This window comes from Sander lucioperca, chromosome 19, assembly GCF_008315115.2.
Source record: "Sander lucioperca isolate FBNREF2018 chromosome 19, SLUC_FBN_1.2, whole genome shotgun sequence".
Taxonomy (NCBI): domain Eukaryota; kingdom Metazoa; phylum Chordata; class Actinopteri; order Perciformes; family Percidae; genus Sander; species Sander lucioperca.
Genome location: NC_050191.1, coordinates 8,315,472 through 8,339,245, shown reverse-complemented (window position 1 = coordinate 8,339,245; position 23,774 = coordinate 8,315,472). Strand labels below are relative to the sequence as shown.

At 39.1% G+C, this 23,774-nt stretch overlaps 1 protein-coding gene across 8 annotated transcripts in view; it reads left to right on the top strand.

The window, feature by feature from the left end:
• LOC116066336 (DNA (cytosine-5)-methyltransferase 3A-like) overlaps window positions 1–23,774 on the top strand; it is a 51,923-nt gene that overhangs the window by 6,535 nt on the left and 21,614 nt on the right. For 3 of the 8 annotated variants that reach the window (XM_035995785.1, XM_031322344.2, XM_031322343.2), the window contains 4 exons: window positions 4,143–4,250; window positions 12,620–12,743; window positions 13,141–13,178; window positions 13,317–13,448. In XM_035995785.1, the coding sequence (XP_035851678.1) occupies window positions 12,623–12,743; window positions 13,141–13,178; window positions 13,317–13,448 (291 nt within the window). In that variant the 5' untranslated portion in view covers window positions 4,143–4,250; window positions 12,620–12,622. Of the gene's footprint in view, window positions 1–4,142; window positions 4,251–10,555; window positions 10,741–12,426; window positions 12,446–12,619; window positions 12,744–13,140; window positions 13,179–13,316; window positions 13,449–23,774 lie in introns of those variants that run through there. The other 5 variants (XM_035995786.1, XM_031322348.2, XM_031322345.2 and 2 more) reach the window with 4 other exon arrangements.

The following is a 23,774-nucleotide window of genomic DNA, read 5'->3' as shown; positions in this document are numbered from 1 at the left end:
AGAAAGACATTTATGTGATGATGTTCAGAACCTGTAGTTGTATATCACCTTTTGTAGACCTGTAAAAAAAGAAAAAAACTTACAAAAGACTTTACGCTTTTCTGCTGCAAAGAGTGATACATAATCACAGGCATTTATATTATTAGCTCAAAAACTTTATTCACCCTTATGTGAGCACATACATTCTACCATTCTTTTTTATGTCTTAAAAATTAAGCACTGCCCACTTTCCTTTAATGCACCAATCACAGCTGAAGACTGTCAAAAGATCCACTTTGGGAATATGTAACATCCTGATCATATGGACACAAACATGGTTGTTTTATCCCATGTCCAAAGCCTGAAGGCTACAGTATACTTGAGCAAGCTTCACTAGCTCCTATTATAGCCTTGACGCAATTAATTGTACAAGTAGGGATCTCTTCGTAGGGAGGGTAATAATAACAACAGAGTGAAAACATTGTAATTTCCCCTTGCGGGATTAATAAAGTATAAATTATTAAATTATTATTATTATACTATAGAATTTCAACGAATGGTACACTCTGCTTAAGAGTGTTCTAACACTGCCCTACTTTGTCACCCCCCTGTACCTCGCACATCACTGTTTAAAATTGGCACCTTGTCTGTTGGATGGAACGCAGGACCCTGATTTCAGACTTTAGACCATACAATAAGCACTTTGTGTTAAGCATATGCAGCCTTACTGCCTTGGCTGCCAAGTGCCTGAGTAGACGGTATGTGCTCCAAACCACAAAGACACTTTGAAGATGGTAAAAAGATGTGCTGGGGGATCTGTAAAGGCAACACTCGATATTCTGACTGTGAGGACGGTGTTGTTTATTCTATCTCTTAAGCCCAAGAAGGCGTAGTTGTCGCTATATTGTTAGACTTGCTCAACGCATGTACATTGCTGGGATAAAGCCTGACATTCAGTACGTCTCTTCAGCGCCGGATGTCCCTCCCCTCTCGCTATCTCCGCTATCGTGACATAGCGCCACCCAGGACGGGTGTGATTGGCTTTTAACGATAGAATTGCAATAGAACTATTGATGTGTTTAAATGTTGTGAATCGTACGGAGGCTAGAGCTAGAACAAATGAAAGTGTAGTATTTGTTCTGTTGACAGCTTTGTCGACTAACAAGGCGGGTGGTAGATTCAAAGTGAAATACAGAAAGAAAGCAGAAGAGGAGGGAGATAGAGGAAACAGGAGAGAGAGGAGAAAGAGGAAACAGGAGAGAGAGAGAGAGAGAAGAGAGAGAGAGAGAGAGAGGAGGATGTCGGGATGGGGAGAAAAGAAAGAGGACAAGCTGTCTGCTGCTGATGGGATCCTCATCTGCCCGCCTGGTTTGCAGTCTGGTTGCTTAGCAACTGCAGTGGCCTAAAATAACCTTCCAGGAGACAGAAATAGACCGAAGATATACAGATTGGCCATTGGTTTGTGTGTTGACATATTTTTTTGAAGGGATTTGTTTTTATAGCTCTATCTCTTTATTTTTTACTTCATTGTACGTTTTTTTGGTACTTTCAGTACATGATTGAGTTCACGTGTATTGTTTAATGTGTGTGTGAGACACAGGCATATGGACAGCACACTAGGCAGACAAGGCGCCGGGCCATTACCTCGTTCTAGGCTGGTTGCTATGCTGATCGTCAGGGAAGTGACATCAGAATGTTTAGTCAGCACGGCGGCCCCGCCGGAGACAGTTGCTAAGCAGTTTCTGCACCTTAGCAACCACTCCATTGTCACAGCAACAGAGGGTCCAGCAGAAGAAAGAGATAGAAAGGGAGGAAGACATTAATGGAAACACACTGCAGCGTACAGAGTCAGGTCATTCTCATTAGAGCAGAAAAGAGAGTCAGGAAACAGAGCGGATATTCATTTTTAAACTAAACAGGACAGTCTTTCCTGTACACACAACAAAGGAGTGCAGCAGAGTACTGTACACAACAATGTTCTTACAAAACAACAATATAACACACGTAATGATGCAGATAAGAAAGTTGCAGTTGATATAAAACAAGTGGAAGCAGCTCTCAGTTTTAATGCTTACAGTCTGAAGTACAGTAGGACGATTTGAATATGTCACACAGTATCACAGATTTCCGACTGCTGCCTCCCATTCGATTTAATCCTGCATAGATCAACTTGCCTCTGGTATTCCTAACCAAGCTTTGAACAAGTTGGGCAAATGAACATTTAAAGCTGCCTTGTTCACTTCAACACTACAAGAGTCTAATGGTCTCTTGACATCTATTTAATTTCTACCTGAGGCAGCAAATCACAAAAAAGGGAGCTCAAATATGAATAAAAAGGCCTTTAATAAACTCATGCCTCCTATCTTAAATACAATACTCTTAAAGAAACAGGCATTTCACATGATGAATGTTTTGACATCTCAACTAAAGATGCATCATGTGTTGCTTATTTTATTTAGATCTTTCAAATGCCCTCTTGGGTCCAATAAAAAGTTTGCACAGATCCGAGACTCTCAGCAACTCAAATCTTGCCCAGAGGCGATGTAAAAATAGAAAGTGAGAGAATAAGTGGATCTACCCAGATATTACTATTGTGTTGTAGAGAGTAGTTCCACAGCTCTGGGAAAAAAAAGACTGTCTAATCTGATTGTGAATGATATGATATTTTGGTACCTTGTGATTTGTGTATGCGGGGGTCTCTACTCAGAAATCTCCTCCTCTCAAGCCTCTTATCTCTACATTGGCTCTTTTTGCGTCCATTAATAGCTTATCGTTATGTCAATGAAACAAGAAGCACCGACCATCATCAAGCAAAAGTAGTTTGATATGATATAAACAAAATGAAAGGTGAGGACAGAAAGAGATGTGACAAATGGCAAATGTTATCTTAGCTACTATAATCTCTTCAGGTGAACTTTCTGGTTTTAACTTTGCCTTTGAGCCACTAACTGATTCTAGTTGACACACAGGTGCAGCATGCTATTTTTATTTTATACTATATCACTGTAAAATACACCACTGCTATTCTACAACTATGCTATACCACTTTGTCTCTGCTGTAACTAGAGCAAAGGAACCAACAGCTGAGATGAATTCATTTAGCTTCACTTAAGGAATCAATATCAGGCAGTGTAGGCAAAAGGTATAATGTTATCAAGGTTTCCACCGGACCTTAAATAATGATCTAAATTTAATGTCTTATTTTTTATCTTCTAGGAGTTTTTGTGCTGCGTATCCACGCTTAGATCAGTCCAGAGCAGATCTACAAGTAGACCACGTTTTCTGTGTGTTTTAATAAACACAGCTGGGTTAAATGTCTGCAAACATATAATTTACTGGTTTTTGTCTTTTGTGTTTCACCCATTTATAGCTTGAGAACTGCTTTGTTCTATCCGAACTCGGCTGGGTTTGGAGATCTTTGTTTTTTAGAGTAGTTTGTTTTTAAATTGGTCTTCAATTAAGCATCTTCTAGTAAAAAAAATTTGGCTTCATAAAAAAATACAGATACCAGTGTTTCCCTAGCTTTGTGAAAGACCTAGGTGCCCGTATTTGACGGGGGGTTTTGGCGTCCTTCCTCAGATTTCCCCATACATTTTGTGTCTCTTTGTGGGTTTTTGTGGCTCTTGGTAGTCGTGTTGTGTCACTTTTTGGTTATTTTTGTTTTCTTTGGGTCTCTGTGGTCATTTGGCGTCTCTTATAGTCGGGTTGGGGCCCTTTTGTGGTAGTTTTGCGTCTCATTTTCACGTAATTTTGGACCGTTATTATTACCATATCTGTGTCTACAACGTTGGAAAATCTAGAGCAGATCGTAAACACTTAAAAAGCTTAAAGAAAAAACTTCAAGCTAAAGAAGTCCAACTACAATCATTAGATCTTAGAAAAGTCTATTAGTTACATTCATTCGGCTTGGGGGCTGACCAAAACGGCTCGGGTGCCGCACCTAAACCATATAATGGCAGAGAAAACCCTGGATGCTAGTTATTGTGTGCTACCCTTTATTCATTTTATCCGGTTTTCTAGTCACTGCCCTGGAGTGTTTCTCTTAACCACATCTCCCTGAATCATTGTTGCTTTAATTCCGCCTCACTGCTGACATTAATTATATCTTCATACAGTCATTCGATTGATTCAGTGTTTGATGTTGCCTCTCTGTTATTATCCAGAATGAAGATGGAGCAGACCATGACAGTCCAGAGGAGGGGACACCAGCGAGCCCTCGCACCAAGCGCAGAGTGGGTCGTCCTGGCAGGAAACGCAAACAGCTGCTTCCTGTGAGTACCGTAATTATGGCCTTTTATACTCCACACTGCTGCAGAGTGATTGATTACCTATTCACCTATACAAAATCACTCAGTCTAGCCTGAAAAGATATGTTAAAACATGCGCTGTTTCGAGGAACACTTTACTTCATATTTATGCATTCACACCTGCGAGCTGCTGAGTGGCAGTTAGCTGACCATTTTCTAATGACACATAAATCTGAGGACACACTTACTGCATTAACAAGTGTCACATTTGAGTGTGTTTGTCAGATAATGTGACAGAGCACTTGCCTTCTCACAGCCGCTTTTATTGGTTTTTCTTCTGCTTTTCTTCTGCTTTGTGTCTTAAGAACAGGGATTTCCCTCCACATTGACTGTTTTGCAGCGCCTATAATAGAATACAATAGAATATACTCTCCCTCAACATGTAATGCTAGCTTCTTTTTGCTCATAATTTTGTCATAATTTTCACTTGTCAGTGTGGCTCCATCACCCACATTTTCCACGTACTTGCTGTTTCTACTTTGCTTAAAGTTGAAATTAAAGAAAAACTATGATTTATTAGAACTAATGTAAAGAACCTCTGGCCTTAAGTTCTGTTGGTTATGAAAGCACCGTACTCACCAAACTAATGGCTAAGTTTGCAGAAGAAGAATGTGGCAACAGCATTAAAAATAAGTCAAACAGAGCAACACGCAACAATCACACAGGAGAAAAATCTGTTAGATTTATTTGGAAAAGAAAAGAAATACATGCGACCAGGACAACATAAAGTAAACCTCCACCACAGTTGAACTTCCTGGTTTAACTCTGACCTACCATACTTGCTAAAGTTGTGCGCCCTCATGGTTTTCCTGTACATTGAGGGATTATTAGCAACGTGGTAGCTAATCTGGCAAAACTATTTGCTGTACCTATATATATATATATATATATATATATATATATATATATGTATATTACCTGTATGATTGTCTTATCTCCCATCTTTGTTGTTACATTTTAGAACAAACTACATATAAACAAGATCACTACAGACACAAGTTAATCAGTTCTGTATTTATATACCAGTCACGAATAACTTTATATAGACAGAACAAACCCAACTTGATAACTAACTAACTCAACATTCATTCAGGGAACAAAGTAAAATAGCATGTTGGAAAGAAAGCTAGCTCATGTAGCTCAATGTCTCAATGTCAAGTTGCTCAATGTCTGTGTAGTGAGAGCTTTGATGGATCACTGGTCACCAATCTTTTCAAACAATAACCAGCGTCGATCTCAGGTATATAAGCTATAGAGTGGCAATGATGGGCCGAAGGTGAAGTTCATACCATGATTTTTCTACTTTGGAAATATGTGTGTTTATGAGCAAATGTTTTTTTTTCTGCTGAGAAAGTAGGGAACTGAGTACTGTTACTTTTAAACAAGGTGTAAGTGTTACTTCCTGCGTGTTAGTTTGACTTCTGGGGGTTTGAACTGGCAACCTTCCAATCACCTTTAAGCCAGCAGTAATGAGCTGGTAGTGAGCTACCATTATTTCTGTAATGACACCAGACTTCAGGTCTCTGGCAGCTCCTCTCCTCCATGTTTCTCGCTCCATTCATCCTCTTATCACTCACTGTGTGTGTGTGTGTGTGTGTGTGTGTGTGTCTGTGTGTGTGTGTGTGTGTGTGTGTGTGTGTGTGTGTGTGTGTGTGTGAGTGTGTCTTTGTGGTGACTGAACTCTGTGGTCGAATCAGCAAGTCAATATTGCTGATCAAACAACTCCATACAGAAAGGAATACAGAGTAAACTACTGTGTGTGTGTGAGAGAGAGAGAGAGTGTGTGTGTGTGTGTGTGTGTGTGTGTGTGTGTGTGTGTGTGTGTGTGTGTGTGTCTGTCTGTGTGTGCATTCATGTGTGCAGGAGAACAGGTCTGATCATGCTTTGATGTCTGAGCTCTGACAAGCCAGGCAGGATTAATGTGGGTCCTGTCACACACATACACACACACACACACGCAACCACATGCACACATACACACGTACACACACCCACAACACACATAAGAGTAGCAGTAGAAGTTTTAATAGTAGTAGTAGTATTGATAGTAGTATAATAGCAGTTGTAGTAATAGTTGTAGTGGAAATATAATAACAGATGATAGTACTTGTAGTAATATTAACATTTATAGTATGGCAGTATTATTACATCTAGTAGTTGTGGAACATACTTATAACAGGAGCCTCCTGCCCAATGAACATTATGTTACCCATTAAAGCATGCATGCATGCACGCACACACACACACACACACACACACACACACACACACACACACACACACACACACACACATATATAGTGTATCCAGAAATAGAGCCATTGTGTGGAGCTAAGGGTGGAACTGTCAATGACTATAGAAAGCAGAGAGGGAGGGAGTTCACTTACTCATTCACCTTCATCACAAGTAAACACACACACACACACACACACACACACACACACACACACACACACACACACACACACACACATTTCCACAAAAATAGGCTACTTGCTACATGTATAGGCACATATCACTACAGTAATGATGATACTTTCATGGATAAGTGGATTAGCTTCATGGTCCTTAACTAATTCAAGCTTCCATCCTTTTTCCTTTCACGCTCTTTGCTTCTTATGTTTTCTGGCAGCTGTTTAGTTTTTTTTTTTGCTCACTCACAAGACTGTAAGTAAGGTGTCGGTCACTTCCTCTTTCTTCTTTCCTTCCTCACTCGCTCTTTCTTTTTTTGTTGCCACCAGAACCATGTGTGGAGCAGCTGTTTTTTTTTTGTGCATATGTGTGTGTGTGTGTGTGTGTGTGTGTGTGTGTGTGTGTGTGTGTTTGTTGCGCTTGTGGCTTTTGCTTAAACATTTCAGAATAGTTTAAAATACAGTAGGACTAAAGAGATATTTCGAAACATTTATGTAATGCTTTTACATGAAAACCCCAACCATAGTCAGTTGTGATGTCAACTGATATAAATAATGACACTTTTTACCCTAAAACTATAATTACTGTAACTGCAATGTGAAACCCAAGATCTTAGGCGTGACTTGATAGCCAGAGCTTTCGATTTGATCTTGGCATTTATTCAGCTTAGGCTGGTTTCTTTTGGTGTTTTCCGTTTTGTCGCCCCAAACCACAAAGGTCACAGAGACATGCTGGAAATTGTGGTTGTGTTTGCAGAGTTCCACAAAAAGTGTCATGATTTCCAGGTCGTACATAACAATGTAACCTTCTTGGGCCAACGCTGCAAGTAACCAAGCTCGTGTTGAAGTTCTGTATTAATTAAAATGTCCTTTGGTGTTACAAACCACACGGATTAAACAAAACTTCCAACAAATGATGTAAACTCAGGTTCTTGAGGAAGTCGGATTACTGCAAACAATGTAAAAACATTTAATTAAATCATCACAGTAATTCACAGTCTTTTAATGAAAATGAAATCTACTATAAATGTAGTAAAAAATGTTGGTTTCTAAATTGAGTGTCTGAGTGTGTCAGCAGACATTAAAATCTGTTTATTGCAGCTCCCAGGTCCTAATTGGACACTTAATTAGTGCTTTAATTTAAGGCAGGTGCGCTCAAAAGTAGTTGACAGTGCTGTTTGTAAGAAAGCATGTTGTCTGCGAAAGCTGACTAATGAGAGTCATTGTGATTGTTTCCAGTTGATGCATAAGTCACACATTTCCTACTTATACTTATTCCTCATTTATATGTTTATTGCCATGTAAATAATATATAGCTACTCAACCAGCAATTCTCAAATACTGTATATGGTGTTTAAAGAAATATAAATATATATTTCTTTGTTTTGTTCTTTTTTTCACACAGCTACATTGGGCTGTGGGAAATTATTATTATTGTTTATGACATTTTAAAGACAAAACTATTAATTGAGAACATAATCAATAATTAAAATAATGGTTAGTTTCAGCCCCAAAGATACAGCTGCCAGTAAAACACTAGACAATTCAACAGCACCACAAACTGCAGCCTCCAAAATTACCATACTGTTGAATCAACATCTCTTTAAAACAGTTTCAACAAAAACTGAACTAATATATATATATATATATATATATATATATATATATATATATATATATATGTATATATAACCTTTATGAAGGTACTGTAGGATTTATTGCAGTGTTGTATTCAACCGGCTACACATGATCCGTGTCGAAACTGCGAGGTACGGTGCAGAGCAGGTATACGTCATCATTGCATCTGGAATTGGTTGCGCCTGGAAAGGTCAGCGCCAACAAGGTCAAAGTTTAAATAATTTGAACTTTGAGCACAGCGCACGGCAGCAATTCCGAGTGGTGCACAACGCCAAGGGTAACCCTTCCTCCGAGTTGTCTCCACCACTTTCCCCATAAGAAAACAAAGGCACAGAAAGCGCAGAGCGGTTTTATCATGTGTAGGCAACTTGAGTCTGCATTAGTTTTAACTAGGTGTACCTAATGAACTGGTGGAATGTAGTTGAGTTGAGATGAGATGAGGTGAGTGCATACATTTGCGACACCTGTCCCACTTCCCTTTTTTACTCTTAAAAGAAGATGAAGATAATCAAACCTCTGTAGACAAAACAAGGAAATGGTGAAAAAATTATATTTAGAGATAGCAATCTTTAGGTACTGTATATGCTTAAGGATCTTGTTTGTAATTTGTTACTACTGTTTAGGTAAGGTTGCCAGCTTTATCTTTATTTGCTTTTGAGAAATAACTTTAAAGGTCTTATGAGATGCTGCTTTTTGGATGCTTTTATATAGACCTTAGTGGTCCCCTAATACTTTTGGTGCAGAATTACAGCCACTACAAGCCAGTCCCACAATGAGCTTTCCTTAGTATGTGCCATTTCTGTGTCTGTAGCTTTAAATGCTGTTGAGGAGGAGAGAGGGGGGGGGCAAAGTGGAGGGTGGGGGTGTGGCCTTGACCAACTGCCATGCTTCGCTCGTTTGCAAGCCATGTGTCTCTCTCTTTCTCATGGGCAGGCCAGATTCTCTGGGCGGGCAAAGCAGAGAAAGGGGAGGTAACCTTCCTCCTTATGACGTCATAAGGAGGAGATTCCAGATTGGCCCATCTGAGCTTTCATTTTCTCAAAGGCAAAGCAGGATACCCAGGGTTTACACCTATCGCCATTTCTAGCCACTGGGGACCATAGGCAGGCTAAGGGAACTCATATTAATGTTAAAAAACCTCATAAAGTGAAATTTGGGACCATGGGACCTTTAATATTAGATAGTTTAAAAGCTCTAGCCTATGATCTAGCAAATAGGAGTAGCTACTTTGGCCAACATGGCCACAGCAGCTATCCCTAGTAATACAAGTGTTAGCTAGAATAACTGAAGCAAACAAAGGAAATATAATTCAAAACAGATAAGAAGTATTGAGTCTGAAGGTGAAGAGCCCAATAAAATTATGCAGAAGTTAACATTCCTCTAGAGGCTGTTGTATTTTTTTCTGTGTGACTGACATTGATGTAAAGCAGGTCACGGTTCTAGCTAAAACATGTTCAGTTTAGACAGCATGTCATGTCCAAAACGTAATCTGGACGAGATTCATGGCTACTGTGCTGTGAACTCCTAATAATAACTAATAAAAAACAAACATATGTGTTACCCCCATCAGTCACACTGATATTGGAAACAGCTATAATACATTTTGGCCTATCATGAATTTATTTTCTCTATTAGGTCAAAGTGACTGCTTATTTGATTATTTTTGGTGCACTATTGTTTTATTGTTTGCTACAACCTGTTCCCTCTTCAGCCTCCCCTAGGGTATCATCAAAGTTTTCATCCAACCTAAAAACTGCCCTTGGTTGGACTGCTATGCTGTGCACACAGTTTAGGTTTGAGTCAGTAGAGTCAGGTACTTTCCACAGTCTGTCATTCAAGATCAAGGTTAGATGCTGAGAAAAGAGGAAGTGCTTGAGTTGTTTGAAAAGATGAAAGACAACATAACCCACCAGTGTGCATGCAGGAGGTACTGTCTGTGTATGTGTGCGAGTTTAACTCTTAATTACGTCTACTGTCAAATGCAGTCTGCACCTGAAAATGTCTTACAGTTTGATGTGTCAAATTCTCTTAATACAACTTTGAAGCTGCATTAAGCAATATCTTTTATAGTCACACTAAATCAAAGGACTCTGTAATGTGAATCAACACTGTAGTCTGCCGCCTGCAGCCGCATCCAGGTCATAGTTTTGCTTCACCGGCCCAAATGAAACCCAACAAATGCACCTGCTCTCACAAAAGGAAGTGTACAACCAGCTCAAACAAGCCAGTTGTACACTTCCTGTTTAGCGCAAAATGGCGGGAGAGGCGAAGTGGCTGAAGAACGTCGAACATATAGCAATCCAAAGACATCCAGATATTTTTCTCAGGAGCTGAATTGAATTTACATTCAACATGTGGCCAAAAAGATGACTGCAAGTCCAGATTCCTCTGTTTCTGCTGAATGTGTAAGTAGTCAGTTGTTTGCTTAAAAGTTAGCTGTAGGAGCTGATAAAGTCTTTTTGCCTCATAATGTAATGGTAAAACATTGCTTAATGCAGCTTTAATTTCATTTTGGGGTTAAAACAATACATGTTAAGACCATTTGTTCACATCAAGGGCACACGATGGTATTGCATGTGCACAAGATAGACACTGGTACTGGTGCACTCATTTTAATTTAATGTTAAAGAAACTTCCATCTTGGTTAAATCATACCATTATGTTTGATTGTTTTATGCGCACAGTTTTAAAATTCATGTGAGCTAATTTATTGCAGCAATTAGGTGTCAACAATTAATATTTTTCAAAGCTGCTGGTTGATTTTTACATAGCAAGTTTTACACTGATTTCAACAACTTGACTTAAGTGGTTGAATTTAGTTGACTGTTTTGATTTATTTAGTTTGAATGTGTTGTGTATTTTATGTTTCCTGCAATTTATTGAGATTAATGGATGACATGCTATAAACGGAAATATCTTTTGTATCTTTCCAGTTAAGTCATTTCACTTTTGTTTCAGCAGTTCATTACTCAATGTGTTGTCCCAACTTCAAGTGAACACATGTAGCTTCTCTGCTAATAATTTGAACATTTAAACATGTTCACACAGTTAAAACACACTTTTAATGAGAGTTGATAGAGATTTAGTAGTAATCTTGTTTTTATGTAAAGCATTTTCTGCTGCCAGCTCTGTAATAAAGTGCAGTATTGTTAGTTAAAACACAAAAATGAAATTAGAGCTGAAGAGCTCATCTGTATGGAGATTGGATACATTAAAAACCCTGCTGCCTTTTAGAGCTTGATCCTGCATTAACTTTCAGAATTTGGTTGATCCAGTGGCAAATAAATGGCCTATTGCATGCTCATAGCTATTTCTAATTATTTTACAAAAGGGCAAGCACACATTAAAGCAAAATATACATTTTTGTTTGTAGGTGGGATGTTTTGGGCACAAAAAAAAATCCACCTATGTATCAAAGCCTTGTTCTTGTTTAAGTACCCAGTGTTAGAAGTGTGTGCTGGTGTTATTATGTTTGTCCCGAGGCCCTTTCAGTCACCTTTTGTGTTCTCTGCCTTTTAACGGGCCTTCTCACCTGCTCATTATAGCCTTTGTGGGCTTGTTAGCGCTAGCTAGCATTAGCACAGCCTTTGAGCTTGACATTCACCCCTGCTCTCCAGTTATTAACTACCCATCTATAAAATGTTGGCCTGTCAGCGACACACACATAAAAAATCCTGCTGGCCTTTCAGAGCGGAAACATAATCAGAGTTTCGCATCATTAAAGCTGGTGAGCTAATGGGTAAACCATTGAATTAGAGATAGGAGTATACACAGAAGATTGTTTGAGTGCATACTTAAACAAGTACGAGTACTGTCATCTCAATATTTTGCAGTATAATTACAATACATTTGTTTTTTTAGAGTTATTTTACATTATATGTAATTTTAGCATCATTCAGCACAAATAATTTTTCCCACATGTGCTCATTAGTCATTAGGACTGTTAACGACATCAATAGCAATCCCCATCTCATCTCATGTGTGTGTGTGTGTGTGTGTGTTTGTGTGCGTGTTAATTGGAGCTTGGGGTGTTTATTATACTGATCCAATACAGACACACACTGCTGGACGTACCTGCTCTGCACTGTACTAACAAGGGCAGACTAATAGGTATGTGCTTGTATTGCAGTAGCTCTTTGATTGTGTGTGTATGCATGAGTTTATTGTGTGTGTGTGTGTATGTGTGTGTGTATGGTTATTATGTTTGTGGAGTCCTTTGATGAGTCCAGACGAGGGCCAGCAGCAGTTTTCTCAGACCTAGACTGTGCTCCGTCTGTTTCCCAGGAGATGGCGACCTCTGATCCCTGTGCAAACGCCCCTCCAACCCCGCCTGAGGAGCCGGAGCCCTCCCCCTCCCCTCGCAAGAAGCGTGGGCGTCGGAAACTAGAGCAAACCGAGAAGAATAAGGGTATAGATTTAATACAAAGTCATATACTGTAATTAATATAATATGACTTTGCCTAAATATACATTCATTAAAATGTCTACTTTAATTACAGAAACCTTTTATTTAAGGACACAACAGCTAACTTACTGACATTTTAGATGCTTTAAAGATTTATATTATCTTAAAATTTAAATTCATAAAAAAAAAAAATAATAATAATAATGTCTTCAAGAGAACTTTCAGTTTACCTGAAATTTTAATAGTCAAATAACTTCCAGATTGCAGTGTTTGAGGGCATTTCGACTTTGAATATAGATGCCGGGGCAAAGTGATGAAAACCATGACTTTACCTCCTCATTAAACCTCTTGTTAAATCTGTACAAATGGGCCATTTCCTGTAACTTTTCTTCTCCTGCAGACGAGCCAGACGACAGAAACTGCGACTCCCCCAGAGAGGTGAGAAACCAGTTGCCACCCTACTTCGGATGGGTTTTTTAAAATCAAAAATGAAGAAAAACCTTCTCTCATAGTACAAGCAGATTTAAGTGAAAGTATATAACGTGTTTTTGTGTGTGTGTGTGTCTGTGTGTGCAGGGTGAGACTGGCAGGCTGCGGAGGAGGCCAGTCCCCAGAGTGACTTTCCAGGCTGGAGATCCATACTACATCAGCAGGAGACAGAGAGAAGAATGGCTCAGCCGCTGGAAGATGGAGGTGGGAGAGAAACAGGTCTCTGTCTGTGTGAATTTATAGCAGTCGCATGGAGGCTTTTATTTTCTTTGGAACCCAATCAGCATAAAATGCTTCGAGTACACACCTCAATCAGAATAAACTGGGCTAGATTGAAAGATCATAATTCTTTACGTAAACACTACGGATTACATTTTAATTTTTGAATATCTGTGTCCTACAGTATATGCTGTAAAAGTATAATTGGCTAACACACTGTATCTAGCTTTTGAAGTGGATCTATAGATGGGTGCTTTGTATTGTAAAGCAACCAAAATACAGTAGAAGCTGTTTGTTCGCTCTGTGTAGTACTGAATAGTCAAGAAGGGGGAAAATCAACATTCCCAATAGAAGTGCACTGCTTTGTGTTGGGTGATATCGCTAAACATTTTTATGATTAGCAGTTCAATTTCATGTGTCAGGGCACTCTATATATATATATATGCTGTCCTTTTGTTCAATGTTCATTTTACTCTAATAAAATGAGAGAGCAGTCATAAATATTAACTACTGAGGATTATTTGTACTATTTAAAAAATGAAGTGAATTCTGCAAGCTAGTTAATAGGGGTGTAATGATATATCGATCTGTATCGATATATCGATTCAATGATCAAAGATACAATATCATTGATGCAAAGTGAAAATATCGATACATATACATTGTTGCCACACACTGCTCAGTTTAAAGCCATGCTGTCATTGCTGCCACCGCTGCTGTTCATATAGCATTTCAAAAGCTCCACCTCCACCCTAGCATCCACCTATAGGCTCTGAGTCGACCTTCCCTTAGGGGGCAAGTTAGTATTGTAGCTCCCCACTACCTCCTAAACTCTGTGTTTTCTTGTCGGGAAGCATTCATTCTGTAAATTCACATATAATCTATTCCAGGTGAGTTGGCTGAATGAACTAAGCTTTCCAAGAGATATAAAACCCAGTCAGTGTATCTGCAGGTCTTAGAAAGATTGAAGTCAAGCAAACACTGTCACTATTGTTAGCTACTTTAGCTAGGAAGCTCATCAGCTCATAATTAGGCAATTGTCAATTTTAGCAAAAACTCAAATGAACTTGGTTAATCCATCCATCAGTTTCATACTTCTTATCTGGGTCCAGGTCGGGTTTTTTAAATTCATTGTATCATTGGGAATTATTGTAATATACTGTTGAGAAGCACTGGAAAAACTGTGATATAATTCTTGGCCATACTGGTTTTCCATCACACTTTGAATAGTTTGATCGTGAAACAAGTATTAAATTGCATTCTTTGTTGTATCAAAAAAACCTTAAATTTAACTTGGTCAAGCCTGCAGAAACCCTGCGCAGTGAAATAATATATTTCTTCATTCAATTATTGTCATCGTCTTTAGTTTCATATTGACAGTTGTTTGGTGGCAGTGACATTTACTCAACACTCGACACAGTGAAGTGACATTGGAAGTGAAAATGGGACTTTGCCTTTCAGTGGCTGCAGAGCCCTGTCGTGCACCATTTTTTGTTGTTGTTGTTGTTGAAGGAACTTTGGTTGATTTTGACATGCATTGCCCTTGAGTGCACCAGTGGTACATTTCAGCACTTTAACATTGTTGAACAGTCCTGTCTGAAGGCCGTAGCTACCATTGAGGCCAACAAGGTCATATGCTTAGTAATGTTTCTAATATTTGTGTGACTCTGATTTGACTAAATATCTTAATAATGAGTTTTGGAAAAAAAATAATAATAAATTTGGGTTATTTGGGGATTTAGTACTCTCCAGCAGAATTACATACCTGTAGAAAAAGCTTTGAAACAACATTTAAATAAATAAATAAATAAATAAATAGGGATGCACCGAATCTAGATTTTTGGGGTTTGGTCGAATACCGAATCCACTGGTTAAGATTCTGCCGAATCCGAAACCGAATACCAAATCCTACTCCCATCCTCAGTCCATTAACACAGTAAACACATTAATGAAGTAAACAACATCCACAGCCATGTATTTTTCGTTTTATTTTATTTTAACTGTAAAAAAAAAAGAATAGGCAACATTATGCCAGGATGACAAGTTGGAAAAAATATTTTGACAATTACCATAGACCTATGTTTACCCTATCTCAAGATCCAATCAATATCCAAAATATAATAATATAATAATATAAAAGTAGGCTATTAATGGTCGTCTGGTTAACACAAGTTTTGCATTTTGGCTGCTGTCTTTATATTCCTTCATGCACAACTCATATTCTTTCGGATGTTTTATACGCAAATGTTTTAACATCGGCGATGTTGTGTATTGTTGAGGGTCCTTGCCACCACGAGACAAACTGGCATTGCAAATTGAACATGTAGCTGGACTTGAATGGCCTTCTTTTGACTGAAAGTACTGCCAAACAACTTTTTCTGCTCACGAATTCCATTTTCACTTTCTTACAGCCTACTGCATTGAATGGTCCACCTACGTAAACACCTTCCCGCAATCAACGGCGGCGTCATTACGTCGACCAGCGTAGCGCACGTAGTGAAAGCGTAGGGTTCGGTTCGGTGGAAAAAAAATTCTTAGGTTCGGCAGTAACCGAACCCCGTCAAAAAGCCCAATATTCGGCCGAATCCGAAGCCAAATCCTGGATTCAGTTCATCCCTTATTTATAGGGATGCACTGAATCCAGGATTCGGCTTAAACTGTGAAAAGAAATGTTTGAAATACTCATCAACATAGTTTTTGGCAGTAGCAGGCTGCTGTTTTCAGCAAAGAAACCCACTGTACACTAACTTACCTGCTCAGCACCAAACAGACAGTGGCAAAGTAAGAGCCAGATATTTCCCTCACGAGTTGGTGGAGACCAAAAACAGAGCTAAAAGAGAGTGAATTACTGGATTTACATTCACCAGGTGGCCAGAAACACGAATCGAAATGAATGATAATGTTGGATGTGTTAATGAGCAACTGTTTACTATCAAGTTCACCATAACTGAAAATGTGATAATGTCAGTGTTGTGTTTATAGCTTGTTCTGCAAAAGTATCACTTATTATTAGTTACATTATTCTATCATCATAAGAAGAGTAAAAAAGATTTGATCACATTCATGCACATGTAAAATATCTGTGTTGAGAACACACAACAACACACCAGAGAAAATACTGTGCTTCTATGCAGTAACCTAGTGAGGGAGTGTGTGTGTGAGTAAATGTCTGTAGATGCAAGAAAGTATGTATAAAGAATACGTAAAAGTGAAAGACAGAATGACTGAGAGAGACAGGATGTGTGTGTGTGTGTGTGTGTGTGTGTGTGTGTGTGTGTGTGTGTGTGTGTGTGTGTGTGTGTGTGTGTGTGTGTGTGTGTGTGTGTGGGGTCATGAGAGAGAGAAAGTCATTCATGTTGATTGACAGACTGTGCTGGCTGAAACACACAGGGATGTACGAGTGTGTGAAGAAAAGCAAGAGTGTGTGAGAGGAAGAGAGAAAGGCTGATAGATCAATTGAGCATGTGCGACTGCAGTTTCCTATTTCCTTTTTTTCAACTTGTTCTGTTTAAGTCTGTGTTTGATGGACACAAACAAAAAAAGCTGTTTTGTTATTATTCGGTGTCAGTTTGTTAAGATCCATCACAGCTGAGCCTTGAATATACGTATATTTGGACAGAGAGAGAGAGAACGAGGTGAAATCAGTGACGGAGAGAGTGAGGTTAACCAGTTCCAGGTTTCTGCCTCTGTGTGTGTGTGTGTGTGTGTGTGTGTGTGTGTGTGTGTGTGTGTGTGTGTGTGTGCTCTGTCAGTTGAATTGCAGCCAGCTGTTAACACACCCATCAACATCCCATCTCTCTGCTGTCTGAAAGAAACCTGGTAAACTCTGCAAATCTTTTTCCAGTTTTGGGATTTAAAAAGAATCTGGCATCTTTTCACCTAATGTCTAAAGTTACAGCCAAGAAAATAAATACTGAGTACTGAGGGTATAGTGTACTGTATATATTAAAGGGTGTATTTCTTTCTCCCTTTAGAAAAAAAACTGCCTTAACCTCACTTAACTGCATTAACCTGTGCTGATTTAATTTAGCAAGTCACACGTTGTGCAGACTCTTAGCTGTACACATAATCTCTGAAAAGTTCTGTAACAAGATCTGATCAATGGTGAACGATTACAAACATACAAAATAAAGGCACCCTTACTTTTGAACCAAAACAGTTTACATACAGGGTTTGTCATCAAAATGCATCTTGTGTATCCTTGTTTACATCAGCTAGCGCTCCTCTTCTTTTCCACCTTCTGCAGGCGCTCGTTACCACCACCAGCTATCAAGTGTTTATGGCTGCAACCAATGATTATTTTCATTACTGATTAATGTCCTGATTAATCAACCAATTGTTTTGTCCTTAAAATGTCAGAAAATAAAATGAAAAATGCCCTTTATTTTTTTCCCAAAGATGTTACATTAGGTGACATCTTCAAATTGTTAATTTTTGTCTGACCAACATCCCAAAAACCCAGAAATATTTAATATAATGTCATATACGACAAAGAAAAGCAGCAAATTCTTACGTTTGAGAAGCTAAAACTAGTAAATGTTTGACATTTTTGCGTGAAAAGTGACTGAAACGAGTTGTCAAGATAGTTGCAGAATTTTTTCGATCAACTCATCCATTACTGAAATCAGCAAATCATTGCAATTCTGGTTAGCCTGGGAAAACCCTGACGAACTTCCGGCAAATTTGAGATTTGCTCTGCAAGTCGGTCTGTCAGAGCCCATTCCCAATTTTTACAAATCGAGGCACCAATCACAACCGTTGAGGCGGGCTTTACACGATGACGATAGCGCAGCGACGACGAGCAGCTTTTTGTTTACATTCAACATGACGGCCACCGGAGCGCAGCAACCAAGGGGGTAAGCTTCGCTTCAGAGCTCGAATCTCCTATGGCGCCATTTTGATGCTACAAAGCGATCACCCCCCGTTAGCATTCCATTGACTGCCATTCATTTTGACGTCACTTTGACAGCGAATAACTTTACATCTGAAGCGTTTAAAGGCTTTATTTGTCCATTGTTTATTTCTAAAGAAACACAACAATGTATAAAAGGCTCCATTACCTTGTACCTCATGTTATGGCTCCGTAGTATACGTTTTTGTAAAAATAGGCTAACGATTGTGTCATAACCACGCGACTTACTGTCGCATAGTAGAGGAATTACCGTATAGTACAGGAGAATCTCGCAGGCAGTTTGGACTTACATTAGCTGTTTAAGTTTAATTACTTATGTTAACTAGCATTTTAGTTAGCAATAATTAGCCTGTGTCCATGTTATCTCCTTACATATACCTACGCTCTCCTTCTCTGCAAGATTGGGAATTATTGAGATTTCTCTTGGCACAGCTACCAGAAGACTTCCAACTTTCAGACACATTGCTCACGTCACATTTACGTTGTTTCTCTCAGTTGGAGGCTGCGCAGTAACGCTCAGCCATCACCGGAAAAGTGCTTCTAATGGCCTTCACTGGTCTCCATCCAGAGCAACGGGATCTGTTGGTCCATTCTTATATACAGTCTATGGCAGCAACCCGTTGATGTCGCTGTCGCTGCTACGTCACCTGGATCGTTGGTCTGATTGGTTGAAGGACTATCCAATGCGCCCAGAGGCATTTGAGTGGCGTCCGTTGGTGACGCCCCTTTGGAAATGAGCTGCGAATGAACCTTCCCCAGACGCACTCTCAGTTACAACTGAGAAGGGTCTGGTGTCAACCAGGCTAAATTCTGGTTGCTTTATGACCACTTTGGGACCATAACGACCTTTATATGTTATAGGTTGTTGTGGTTGTTAAGCCCAATTTTGGCTTCTGCGTTAATTTCACGCCATAGGTACGGGTAGATGTGGACCGTAGGCCGTAGCCTGACGTGCACCTAATAAAAAATGTAATTACACATCGCAGCAACGCAGACTGCAACAACTGTGATTGGTCTGCTCGGCCGTGGCTTCGTAGCGTCGCATTCCCCCCCGACTCATTTTACGGGTTCTCCTTCTCCATAAACAACATGAAATCGAGGAGAGGGTTAACTTTTCCTGCTACAGCTTTCCCACCGTGGTCAGAAAGCACAGGGGAGACACTTTGTCTCTCCCACTACGCCTCCAGAGTCGGTACTCGCTCCGAAGCTAACCCCCCCTCCCCCTAATTATCAGAGTAGAAAAGAGTAAATGTTCCTTTATTTCATACATTTAGTATATGGACATTCAGTCAGTTTCACTTAATTTTTCTTTCTGTAACTATAAACCGTCTCGTGTGACATGGTCACGTCAGATGTGGCCAGCCAATCATGGCTGGCGTAGTGAGAAAGTGCTTCTGAGGGATACGCGGGGAGGCGTACCCCATATGTGAGATACCTCACTCATGCTATCAGAGAACCGGGGTTACGGTCGTAACCTTAAGTTTCACAGTAATGCATACTTTTTTGTGTGCACGCCTGTGTGTATGTGAGGTCATGAACCTAACACATCCTATTGCCTTGGCAACTCTGAGGCTTACCTAACCTTTGACCTCAGTGCACGTACACACCCCATATACACACACATGTAAACACTAGCCTGGATTTGTGTGTGTGTGTGTGTGTGTGTGTGTGTGTGTGTGTGTGTGTGTGTGTGTGTGTGTGTGTGTGTGTCGTCATCACCCTTAAACCCCCGGGGCTACCAGACAAAACTCTACACCACAGCTCGCTGCGTATGTCTGTGTGCTGTTGAAGTTCACCTAAACATCTGTTAGGTGAAGGAGCCAGTAAATCACACACTTCACTGTTGTGACCAATCAGCAGCGAGGGAGAGGGTAAAGAAGGCTTGAGGGCGAGTTTAGCCGTGTAGACAGACAGAGAGGAAGAAGAGAAGGAGGTGTGAGAGAGGGAGACAGACGAAGAAAATGACAGAGAGAAAGAGAGCCAGAGAGGAAGGGTTGCAGTTGCAGAGCTGCCATGTCCAGCCTGTAAGTCATTTTCTTTTCTTTTCTATGTGTGCACATGTTGCAGAGAATGCCAGTGTGTGAGGAAATGAATGCTTTGTTGCCAGCTGTTTCGAAAAAGTTATTTCATGGCAAGTTTGTGTTAATGTTAGCTGAAGTAAAATGGTGTTAAATTCAGTTTTTTATGCTTTCTGGTGGCTTTCTGCTGCGTGCTTGAACACATGGGAGATCTCAGTAGTCAAACATCTGAAAGAGAGTTTGATTAGACTGAACAGAGGTCATTTTGGTTTACTTTCTGTTTAGTTGGAGGAAGATGGGAGCTCAGATAAAAGTTAGATGTGTTCCCACTTTTCCACTGGCAGCAAAGACATGCTAATGAATCCTAATGAATGCTAATTTGGCTTGTGACAAAACAAAACAACCTATACATGTGACTCCTCGTCATCGATTGCATACAATATGTCTACCAGTTGTGACCGTTTCAACCAAAGATTTTATTCCTTGTTTTAGAGTCCCAATAATGTAAAATGATGCAGTTGTTTGCAAGAAAAAAGCAAAGATTAGAGGTCTTAAAAGTAAGCAAGTTTTTTCCATATTTTTTATCTTCTGTTAATCATCTTAAGACCCCTCATACTTATCTTACTAACACTTGTGGAGCTCCTGACCCCAAGTTGGGAACTACTGGTATAACATACAGAAGTTAAAAACATTACTTATTTATTTGGGTTTGGGTTTTTACAAAAATCATTTTTGAAAATGCACGGTTTACATCAGGTTTCGTATTCTTTGTTGTTGTCCAGATTCAAAAAGGCATTTTTTTATTTCTTTATTTCATGACAAGTGGCCATTTTTGTCTGTTTACCTCCACCATTTGCTCATTAAAGAGAGGTGTTGAAGCAACATTTTGCAGCGTTTTCCACTCTTCTACTTACCAGAAAAGTGATCAATGGTGAGGTAATATTTGAACAACACCACCAGGCCATCAAATTATTACGCTTAACATCATATGTTTAACATCAGAGTTGGTATTGCCCTTAAACAGCCATAAGACACTTGTTGTTAAGACCCTTTTTACGACAAGAGAAATTATTTATTTCTTTTTCTGTTTTCTTGTTTGTTGATTTTGATAAAAAAGCTGTGTAAATTATTACTAAATATGTTAATTACTGGAAAACAACACCAAATCACCAACTTATTACGCTGCAGTGTAACACCAGGCATGGTTTGTACTTACAACAGCCATCAGACACACATTGTTTGATTAATTTTATCACAAAATGTTATTTTTTTTCTGTTCACTTTGGTTGGATTACCGGTTTAAAATATTCCCACTGTTTGGAAATTCACGTAAATGGCTTCCTAATATGTTAATAATTAGAAAATAACACCAAGCTACCAAATCATTACGCTACTATCAGGTCAGACATGTTGGTATTGTCCTTAAACATTCATCAGACAAATGTTGTTTGGTTCATTTCATTATAAGAGACCCCCGGAGAGTGGTATATTATGGTCATCGAAAATCATTGATTGTATCCATTGCTGCGATCGATGCTAATAACAGAGCAGTCACTTGTTAGTGTAAAAGAGGGTCTTTACTGCGCCCTTAATTGTACTGTGTGTGTGTGTGTGTGTGCGTCTGTGTGTGTTTGTGTGTGTGTGTGTGTGTGTGTGTGTGTGTGTGTGTGTGTGTGTGCGCGTGTTGAGCAATGTTGAGTTCATCTTGAGGTCAGGGTCAGTCACGCTTATAAAGGGGGGTGTGGTTTTAAGAAATGGCTCATTGGCGAGGTCGTGGGGTGAGGGGTCAAAGGTCAAGGGGGCGGCACTAAGAGTGAAAACACTGACCAGGCCACGGGGTATATCAAAGTTCACAGTTGTAACTCACAACATTACAACCTCTCTGTCTTTCTGCCCCCTGCAGCCTTTATTTGTCCCTCAAATGCTGCTGTTTTCCTTTGCATGCTTTGATTTTCATAGATCACTTTTATCTATTTCAGCAAAGAAAAACTTTTATATGCCTCTGCATGTTTCATACTATGTGAGACATGCAAGACATCTGCATGTTAGTGCTTTTGTGGTACAAATTGGCATGACTGAAAATATCCGCTGATTTTAGCTGCTCACCGTTATATTGGTATTTGCGCAAATGTTGGCAGCAATACGAACCAAGATATTGTAATGCAGATATGCCAAAGATACAGTACGCTCAATTTTTCACCATAAAATTGTAATATAGAATAATAACCCAAGAAAAGAAGAACCAAATTAAAGTGATTCTTATCATCTTTTTGTTTATGTTGTCAACTAAAAATATAAGTCATTATTATTTCACCTATTAAATATCAATGTATAGTATACAGTATTGTTGGGCTCTAGTACAAATATAAACTGTTTCTCTGCACTTCAGTCCTTTCTAAAACACATTTTAAACTGATTTGAATAATCCCACAAATGCAGTTATCATTCTGTTTTCTAGCTATTTAAGTCTGCTATGCTCTTTATAATGTTTCATTAATAAATAATAGTATTTATTAAGTGAGTTTTAAGGCAAACACAAAAGCCTCTGCACAAATTAGCAAAAGTGCACACAGTGGAAATAATTATATAAATCATGCACTAAGTGGTTGTAATATGTCAAATGCTGGTAGGTAATGTGTTTTTAGCTGAACAGTTGGCAGTATCAGGCAACGGTTGAGCATGGTTGCCTGTAATTTTGGCTCTATGTCTATCTGATTTTGCACAAGTCAGTCTTTATCAAACAGACTTGATTAAAGGTGGCAGCCAGCCTTTGCGGGTGCTAATACTTTGACTGCGTATGTTACAGCTACTTACAGTAACTTAAGTAATGTCTGACTTTTACTCTTTGTGTCCTTTTGTTGGATTGTGCGAATCTGAAGCTTTGTTTATTACAAGTAGTTTTAATTGTCTGCTCAGTACCCCTAACTGGTAGCAAACATAATATGACCTTTGGCAGCAGACTTAATGTTTAAACCAGAAAACATTCTGCACCTTAGCACAAGAGTTGAAGCCTTCCAGTTTAAATTATGTCAACTGGCCTAATTACTGTACTTTTTATAGGTTAGTAGGTGATTTAAAATCTCACTCATTCTCCAGCTTAGTGTTCAGAATATTCATTCTCAGTAGGAGGGTCACAATTTCTTTTTATTCTAATTAGAAACATTTTAAAAAGGCAAAAAAATAGTTACAGTTCATTATAGACACTATTTTTGTTAATGCATCTAAAATTGTTATTGATACTGAAAAATGTATCATTTTACAGCAATTTAAATATAATCAGACAGTAGTAATAAGAGCAGCATGCTGTTCTTTTTTTTTCTTTTTTCGATTGCATGAAGCTGACCCTTCAGTTTATTTCAGACCACAGAAACCTGAGCAGATGAATACAGATTTGTC